Raw genomic sequence first — 9,393 nt, forward strand, 5'->3', positions numbered from 1 at the left:
CACAGATGTGTTATTGCATAGCTAGTTTTGTGGTTATTGATCAAAGTTTGTGTTGTGAAGAATTTGGGCATTTAATTTCATACTAAAATAGAGGTAGAAGCTTTGCTTAATGACTGTGTTAGGGGATTCGGTTAGGAAAAAAGGGCAAGGAAGGCCATTATCAAAGTGTTACAGGTTTATGAAAAATAAGCCCAGTAATTAAGGTAAATGGCTATCTGACTCTTTCGGTTTTAACAGGTGAAACACTTGTAGAGGCTGGGACTCAATCCCCTTTTTGTTGTAAAGAATAACATAGCAGTCCTATTATTTATGAAATGGGAAACTTTTGGGCGTTATAGTTTGCTTTTTCTGCTCTTCTTCAATTTGTATTTAAAGGATCTGCTTTGATTTGATTCCATCTAGAACCTATTTATGTTTCCTTCCTCGTTTCCCCTGGGGTGGGATAGTTCTATCAAAGTCTTATTTACAATTTTCTTGTCTCTTCTCTGTAGAAATATCAGCGTCACTAGTCTTGTACTGGGAATTTGTTGCTTGATAGCATTTTGTGGTTGAGAGAGCAAATAAATCAAATTTTGCATTTCATTGATTTCTTGAACAGGTGAAAGCCTATTATATTTTCTTCCCTTTGGAATAAATGTCTACGAAAAACTAATCCTGTGTCAAACAAAGGAAAAACCGAAAGATAAATAACTTTTATAGCCTTTTGCTTGAAAGGATTTATGTTAGAGGAATAGTGTTTAAGAGATTTGATTTTATAATCGAATGACTAATGCTCACCAGTCGAGACAAAACTTTTTACTAGTTTCGTTTTTCATTTAGTAACTAGTGAGTCGAACAGCCAGTGGAACTTGTGGACCATTAACATTAGTTCATCTATGTTCCATTGTATGGTGAATTAATTTTATCTATGTTTCTCTATTTTAAAGGTCGTGCGGTGTAATGTAAATTTGCTTGGTATGTATTTAGAAAATCAAACTCCATATAAAGTAACATAACCCTTTATGATGCAACCATATGGGGCCTTATTGGTTGTGTTATCTTGCCCAAGAATAGACGGTCCCAAAAGGAATCTTTTGCATATGCCTCCATCTTTTCTTTGCTTGACGCTTAGTCAAGCTAGTCTTTTTGGAGAATAGTGAGAGGTAATTAATATGAAACTCTTAAATAAGCTCCATAACTTATTGTTTAACCATTGCCGGCTTAGAACTAAATCAATCAATTAGCATATGTGAAATTCTATACGGGTGACTTAGACCCCTAGGTTCTGAATTATTAAAGTGTCAGGGCAGTACTAGCACTGATAGACTCAAAATTACCTCACTCTACTCAATATGTGCTATATTTTAGTCAAAGGAACAAACACAATTACGACAAAATTCGATTGAAATTGGTTCGCTTGTCATCAGTATAAGTAGATATCTACTTGCATGAGCAGAAAACACTCCTTTCGTTTGTAAATATTGTCACTCATTAAATTACCCCCTATTTATTCTTGTTCTACTAAGGCTGTTCATATTTTAGCTTTACAAAAGCGGGATGTCCTGTGTATTCTGGATGTTGGAAAAGAGGTTGACTCAATTTTATGCAACGAGTTAGAAAAGCCAGCTATGAAAAGAGAATGTTATAACGACGGATGCAAAGGAACCTGGCAGGCAGACGAGTGGTCAGAGGTAAGTAGCCCCACAAGTATGCTATTTTAAAACTACAAGTATGCTAATAAATATCTAGCTATGTCAAGCTTTTTATTTTTAACCAAGTCGAATAAGTTCCTGGCTGCCTTCTTAAGCTTAAAAAGTGATTTTCAAGAAACTATAGCATTTGGTAGTGTCATTTTGCGCCGCAAAAAAACAAACAGTTTTGATTCAAATTGGGCTAAAATGCTATCGAGTGGCAATTATGAGATAGCTAATTGGCTTAGAACTATTGAAAGGATAATTTTAAAGGCTTTGTGTTTCAGAGGATATATGGCGGTGTCGTATCGTGTTGGTGCCTAAACGTATGTGAGAGTGTACATAAAATAAGTTGTTATTTAAAGATCATTTATTCAGTAATATGATTTTATATGCAGTACTGTAACGTTGTGTATGATCTGCTTGGGGAGAGTTGCTGAATCTTTTTGTGAGTGGGGGGTACAGTATCTAAAGCCTAAAAAAAAGAACTTTCAGGCCTAACTCTTCTTTCTTGCAACGAGAAGTCCTTTAGACAAATACGAAGAAGTGAGAACACGTTAGTCTCCCCTGACCTCAGGCACAGATCCAGCAGGATAGGGTTAACAGCTTGTGCGCTCCTTCTCCAAGAAAAATTACCTTATAATTATTTTTAAACGGGTATTTCTATGTAACATCAACCAGGGCATGACCCTAGTTGCGCTCAATATCTTGTTTTATACTTTCTATTAGACATAAACTTGTCAAAAAATGACGCGTAGTATTTTCAGTCCAAAATTGTTATTTAAGTTAAAAATTTGAATTATCTCCCTGTTTCAAGTGATACAATCCCCTCAACCCTCACCAAATTGAAAACCTGGCTTGCCTAACCTCCCTTCATTTGAAGTGGTATGTCCGGACTAAGTGTGTAATATAGCTGCTGTCAGTGGTGGCAGCTCTTGTCGCGTAATTGAAGTTTTTAATGGGAAACATTGTTTTTCCAATATTGAATTATTGCGGTAAATTTCAATTTATGCATAAATTTCTTGCCTCATATTTTGAATACTTTTATTGAGTTTTGAAGAGAAAATGCACCTTAATAAACCTTTAATCTCGAAGTATTGCTAGACACAAGAAAAAATTTAGCATTAACAGTGGGGGATTCGAAGGGAGAGATAGCAACCCTACAGAATTACTTTGCACATTATATTCAAAACGAATATAAATTAAATAAAAACAATTTTTTCAATGAAAGCATAAAACAGTATAAAAAGTTAAACCGGTCATAGATTAGCCTATAAATGAGGGGGTGACTATCCTCTTAAATCCCGCAGCGTCTTTTGTGCAAAAGTGTGACTTTTTTTTCAATGCTTCAAGAGAGAATGCTTTTAGACAAATAAGATAAAAATGAACGTTTTATTCCGCTGCTTTGAGAATGAAATGGCTGGATTTTTTGCTTTAAATGATAGACTGTTTTAAAATATAATCTTTAAATAAAATACTTGAAGTCATCAACTGACTTAATTAGTTTCCTATTAAAATTATCTCAGGAAAGCGTCAGTCAAGCTTTAATGCGAAGAATAGGGGTTTGACGAGGTGCCATCACCATCAAACCCCGAAGAGTATGGAATGCTATTATGTAATTTATGTTTTTTCCTCTCGCTTTTTAATTTAATTTGGAGAAATCTAATTTTTTAAGTTAATAGCAGCAATTTTGATGAATTATCCCTAGGATTAATCATTGCTAGTTATTCTGGGGATAACTCGGTTGTCATTCATTTGGAAAAACTAATATAGATACGATATTGTTTGCCTACTTGGTTCTAGGGTAAAAAAAGGTAAAGGTTGCGGCACTGGACTTAACAGTCCCTACCGGCGGTGCTGATCTCCATTTCTTGGCCCTTCTGCCAGGAAGTGGAATGGGGGGTTGGGTGCCAACTATCCTGTGCTTTCGCACACCCTTCCTGTTTACCTTCCCCAGATTTCCCCAGGTACCCATTTAAAGCTGGGCGGACTCTGGCTGAGCTTACAGAGTCACGCGCCACTGACCCCCGTCCCAAACCAAATAAATAGATACACTAGGATTCGGACCCTCGCCCTCTCGAACAAAGAATCCTATATCCAGCGCATTAATCCACCTGGCTAGGACGGTTTTAGGGTGTATTTTTTTATTCTGGGATAAGCTCGTTAGCCATCCTTACAAAACAATATTTAGGAACAAAATGGCGAATTAAATCACAAGAAGTCAACTGCAAACAAAACTACAAATTTCGATGGTGAAAATTTCAGTTAAAATATCTCCTTACTCATGCATGTTTTCAATGTTTTTTATATGGTGGCGGATATTATAAACTTATAACCTTAAAGTTTGTCTTGGAGTCTTTGTATACATCGGAAGTAGATGCACATACTTCCCATCAAAAATTCAAAATTACTATATTTCAATTCCAGTTTGAATTGTTTACTGTACTATCTTCAAGATCTATTCATTTTATTAATTTGTTTCAAAAGAAAATAAGAAGAAATAAATGAAAAATAAAAGATTGGTCTTATGTTATAGTCTGTCTGTATTGAAGATACCCATTTTTTTTATTTATATTTTTTTGAGTGCATTGAGTCTCTATCTTCTTCCTGTCCTTTTGTTTTGTTTGTAATTCAGAAAGTGCTGTTGAATTGAGTCAATAAATTACAAGACAAAGGAGGAGTAGCGAGCATACTTGACCGTTTCTCATGTTTGAAAATTTTATCACGCTCATCTGAACTTGCCAAAAAAGAAGTTCTTGGATTTCGCCCTTATTTGCAGAAAAAAATGTTCTTGGCATCGTTCCAATGAATTTTTTTGCATTCATAATAAAATTAATGCCTGTGTAAAAACGAAAACAGGAGGAATTTCGGTACTTCTCGGTTATTGGAAACACACCCAAAAAGTCCTTGGTTTTGTCCTTGGTTTAACATCCTTGGTTTTGTCACCTCTCCTTCTTCAACAAGTTTATTGAGCTTTTACAGGTGGTAGCTTGTTTGTTATATATTATCTCTGTTCCGGTCTTTTTATTAATGATATTTAATATAATTATAAAGAAGCTGCCTTATATAATGTGTGTTATAGATAGAAAATTGCTCGATTGAAAAAACCTTAAAAAAGTAAAGAAAAGTCAGGCGAGCCTTTTGGGGCTTAAGAGGGTAGTATAGTCAGTGTTTTTCCTCCTTCTAGATTCGTTTGTGCTTTCAAAAGGAATCTTAGAAGAAAAATTTTGCCCTAACTGAAGCCATTTTTATTTTTATTTTTTTTACTGAAGCCATTGTTATTGTCAAAACCTGCCATGTCTCTGGAAAAAAGAAAACCTAATTGCTTTTTTTTTATCGAGGGAGTTAACAGATGGGAATAATGTAAACACTGTTAATGCATTTATGGCAATATATCTTGTTTGACAATAATTTTGATGCTAATCAATAGTTCAAGGGGGCTCCAGAGCAAACATTGCATTGCATCATGAAGAACAAGAACACTTTTTGGAAGGATTCGTGATGATACTGATTTGCTGTGTTATTGGAGAGTCACTCTTTGAGAAATTTTGCATCAAGGATTTCCGACTTTCTTTTAGCATTTCTTTGAAAGGCTAGTTGCTGCCTGAATATAGTAAAAATATTAATGTTTATAATGATCTTGGATAATAAGTTGATTAGGCCAGGCTGGTATGAAGGGTTTCTACCGAAGAAGAGGGTAGGGGAAGGGGAAAATGAACTCAGCGGTAATTACTGTTTAATGCTAAAAAAAAGCCTTCGAAAATTCCGTGTTGAGATAAATTGGACAATTTGCGTGTTACTGAAAATAGAATACAAACTGTCCAATTAAGTAAGAACTTCCATAAAATCATATTTATAATATACTATGGTGAAAACCAAGGTTTTTAGCTCCAAATTGTGGAAAAGGAGTTTTTCTTTCTGATTGTTGTGACCTCACGATAAAAAGTATCATTCGTTTTTCAAAATTTTTACCTTTATCTTACACAGCTCTCGACGCGCCTTTTCCAATCTCTTTTTATTTCTCACCTTTCCATCTACTAATAGTAACTTTTTTTCAGCCTTTGATTCCTACCAGCAATGATTCAACAAGTAGCTGATGTGTTTTATCGGCAAAAAATATTGAAGAAAAACCCTGGGGATTTTTCCGATTCAATTTGAAGCAAGTGTATTTAGTGCCATTTTATACTTCAATCGAGAACAAGTGTGACGAAGTCGAATAAATGAAGTCAAAGGACAGATTATCTCTTGTTTCATTGCGATGACCATAAAAAAAAACTATTTTATTATGTGAAGTCAAATTCTCTGAAAGGCTATATTTAGTAACATGACAGTGAATAGATCACGAAAATAGTGACTGAAACATGCGTGTTAACACTTTATCTCATTGGTATTCTTATGGATTATCTGTGAAAAGGATAAAATATGAAGTCCGTTCTTGACAAAAGAAACAACTGTTACGACAACGGACGTAAATATGAGTTACATGGATGCGCTAATACCCAGATCAAGTGTTTGATAAGCTACATCTCCTTGTTTAAATGTTTCCAAATTAGCCATAATTATTTAGTCGCGAAATCCCGCAATATCTAGTAAAGCTACTTATAATTTTTGAAGCTTTTTTATTCGTGCACATGCCAACAAAAACCCTTCAACCTAAGGTATATTTTATTAGCTGTCAAGTATTATGTTTTTCTATTTTAGAAAGAAAATTAAAGCCTAGTTAGGCCACATCCGGAAAATAAGGTGTTGCTGAACTGTAGTGGTGATCTTATCAGAAAGGTGATCTCACGGAAAGATTTGTGACGGTTGGATTTTGTGAGCCACATGCTTTTTTGGTTTTAATTGTTTATGCAAGCAACCTTTTGTTTAGATTCATTTTATTAATTCATTAACTGAATCTTTTTCTCCAAACCTAGATAAATCTATAGACAATGAAACTCTAAATTGAAATAATAATTTTTACGGTCTTCTTTTATTAAGATCAAACAGCAGTGTTTCCAAAAAGAAGGCTCATCTAGGTGGTACAAGTAGTTCACAGCCCTAATAAAAAAATTTTTTTTTTTAATTGACAATAATAATTGCAATGTATTGAAAAATAATTACTTCTCAGATGACGAGTAATAATTACTTCTCAACTGCTCTAATGTACTATTGTGCATTGGCGTATTTACGCTTTTAATTATACATGGCATGTCATAAATACGTATTACATTACTTTTAATAGTTTGATTTTGCCATTTTACTGCTGTATTCGTTAGTTGTAGTCAAGTCAGATTTGAATGGATGTATTAATGAAAAACTTCATTGTCAGACCCTGTCTTTGTGTACACAGAGCCTGTATAACACCGGGAGGGGGTTAGGTTCGAGAGTGTTTTTCCGACTAGGTGGTTTTCCGCCATACAAAATCCTTGTTCATTTACAATTTAACAGAATGGATAACTAATAAATTCTTTCTACTAATTATTTTTTTTTCACGAAATAAATAATAAACATCTAAATTGAGAAAGAGAAACAGATTAAGCTCGATTACTGATAGGGTAAAGCATATATTTAGAGACAAATGTAATCTAAAATCATTGGTCTTTGTGATAGATTTTTACAAGTGCTTGTAAAATATTGGATGTATATAAACTAATTCCTGTCCAAGCCGAGGGACAGTTCTGGAATCAACCTCTCAGGATCTCAGATACGACCCTCATTCTGTACAATATACTCTTGAGTAGAAATTAATTTGTTCACGGCATTATGATGTGTTGTAATCTATGGTGGTATAAAGAAATGACGCAAATTTGCGTACCTTTTTAATTACAATATGTGTATTGAATCAACAAAACAGTTATGCTTTTTATTTAATATTTTTACTACTGAGGAAATACCATGAATTAAGTTGTTTTGGGGTATTTTTTGTATATTATTAGAAAAATTTGCTGATGAAAATTCAACCAAAAAAAGTTATCAAACCAAAAACGCTTTTATCAAGAATGTAATTGAAAGCTTAAAAACCTGTAAAAATTGAAGTTTTTAAGATTAAAAATAGGAACATCCAGGCACATATATAGGATTCTTCCGGGAGGGGCGATAAAAAACAATCAAATTTCATTGCTATTTTGAATAAGAACTGCCCAGAAATAAAGGAAAATTTAGGATTTCGGAGGGGGACTGGCCTCGGGATGCTCCTATCCCCTGCATAAGTCTATCATGAGGGGGTCATCTTACTAAAGGCCAAATTAAACAGATATAGTAACCGCCATAAAGGCCCCAAGCTTCCATTTTTAGCCATGAAAACAATTTCAATTTTTTCTTATGATTGAGAGAAAAAATGTTTTTCACAATTAGCGCATTTAGAGATAAAAGTGTTTTTAACCTTTGTTTTTTATTGTTTTCAGTGACCATGTAGCTGCTTCTCATGTACAATATTCTTAAAAGTTTCAAGACTTAGCCTAGCAAAAAAACGATAATACAAAATAAAAATGAAAAACTAAACCTCCCCTCAAATATAGAAATATTTGGGGTATTTTTGTGTTTTCTGCTTTTATCAATATTTTTTTTTTATTATATAGCATTAAGTACTTTTTCAAAACTACCAACTTGAGAAACTTTACACCATCAGGATGGATGGCATTAAATCGGCAATGTGACTGTTTCTGATCACATGAGGAATGACCCTTCAGGCTTTTATTGTGAACTAGGTGAGGTGAGGAAAAGGCTCAACTGATCGCCTTCTACAGTGTCAACACATTTTTTGAATCAACAAAAGCAATGTAATTTTCGAAGCTTAGGCCGTACCATAAACTTTTCATGGGCTGGCAAGTTCTCATATAGGTCTTAATCTAGATTTGTAGGGTGTATCTCTCAATTTTAATATAAAAGGTAAAAGACTATCGGTTACTGGAGCTAAGCAGAGCATTGTGGATACAAAATATAATATGATAGTTTTGTCTAATAAGTGCCCATTTCATTAGATAAACAGTGTTGGATAAGCAGTTAAGACAATTATTTGGATAAAAAGATTTAGGCTGCATTATTCACAAGGTTCTGGCAGTATAAAGGGCTATTAAAAATCGTTTTGTCAGTTGCACAACCTAACTGCCTTGCTTACTGGGTAGAAAGCTTTACTTACTATTGAAAATTTGCATTTTCTGTAATTCATTTAAGCTATATATTATAATGGCTAGTTTCTCTATCTGTCAAGAAAGTGCTAAACCGTTAATTGTTGATGGATTTTTATGAATAAAAGTAATTTTTTCATATTCCTTATTTATCTTATAATGTTAGAAATTTTAATGCTTAAGCAAAAAGTTAAGATAGATTTTACTGAGCTCTCAATTTGAAAAACAGAGGTAATAAAACATTTGAGCTGGACATGCTTGGTTTAAAAGCTAAACAGTATTGTGTTTCTTTAATACGAGCGTATTTTACGCCTGAATTTATTACTTTGGTATGCATTTAGGTTAATGCTCATTTTTTTTTATCCAGACCTCAGTAAGTTTGGGAGTTCGACTTTGCAAATTCCAAAAATCTTTGCCAAGAAAAGGTGTATATTTCCAGCGAAATAAAAATATTATTCTTCAAATATGTACGCTTTTGAAACACTGGAATAAAAAAAACTACTGTCTGATGTCCTCTTAGTGTCTGGTTTCAAAAATCAGGTTCCGTTTTTATTGTCCTTAGCAATTTTAATTTTGTTAGCCGAATGCTTCAGTTATTTGGATTCGAACAAAAG

General features: G+C 33.7%; 1 protein-coding gene across 4 annotated transcripts in view; it reads left to right on the forward strand.

Moving 5' to 3' along the window:
* LOC148948608 (protein madd-4-like) overlaps positions 1–8,880 on the forward strand; it is a 511,292-nt gene extending 502,412 nt beyond the window's left edge. For all 4 annotated transcript variants that reach the window (XM_089094504.1, XM_089094505.1, XM_089094503.1 and 1 more), the window contains 2 exons: positions 1,522–1,670; positions 5,729–8,880. In XM_089094504.1, coding sequence (XP_088950630.1) covers positions 1,522–1,670; positions 5,729–5,767 — 188 coding nt within the window. In that variant the 3' untranslated portion in view covers positions 5,768–8,880. The remainder of the gene's footprint in view (positions 1–1,521; positions 1,671–5,728) is intronic.
* Positions 8,881–9,393: the final 513 nt, after the last annotated feature.

Source organism: Artemia sp. Qi Xiang Cuo, chromosome 9, assembly GCF_049724085.1.
Source record: "Artemia sp. Qi Xiang Cuo chromosome 9, ASM4972408v1, whole genome shotgun sequence".
Classification (NCBI taxonomy): Eukaryota; Metazoa; Arthropoda; class Branchiopoda; order Anostraca; family Artemiidae; genus Artemia; species Artemia sp. Qi Xiang Cuo.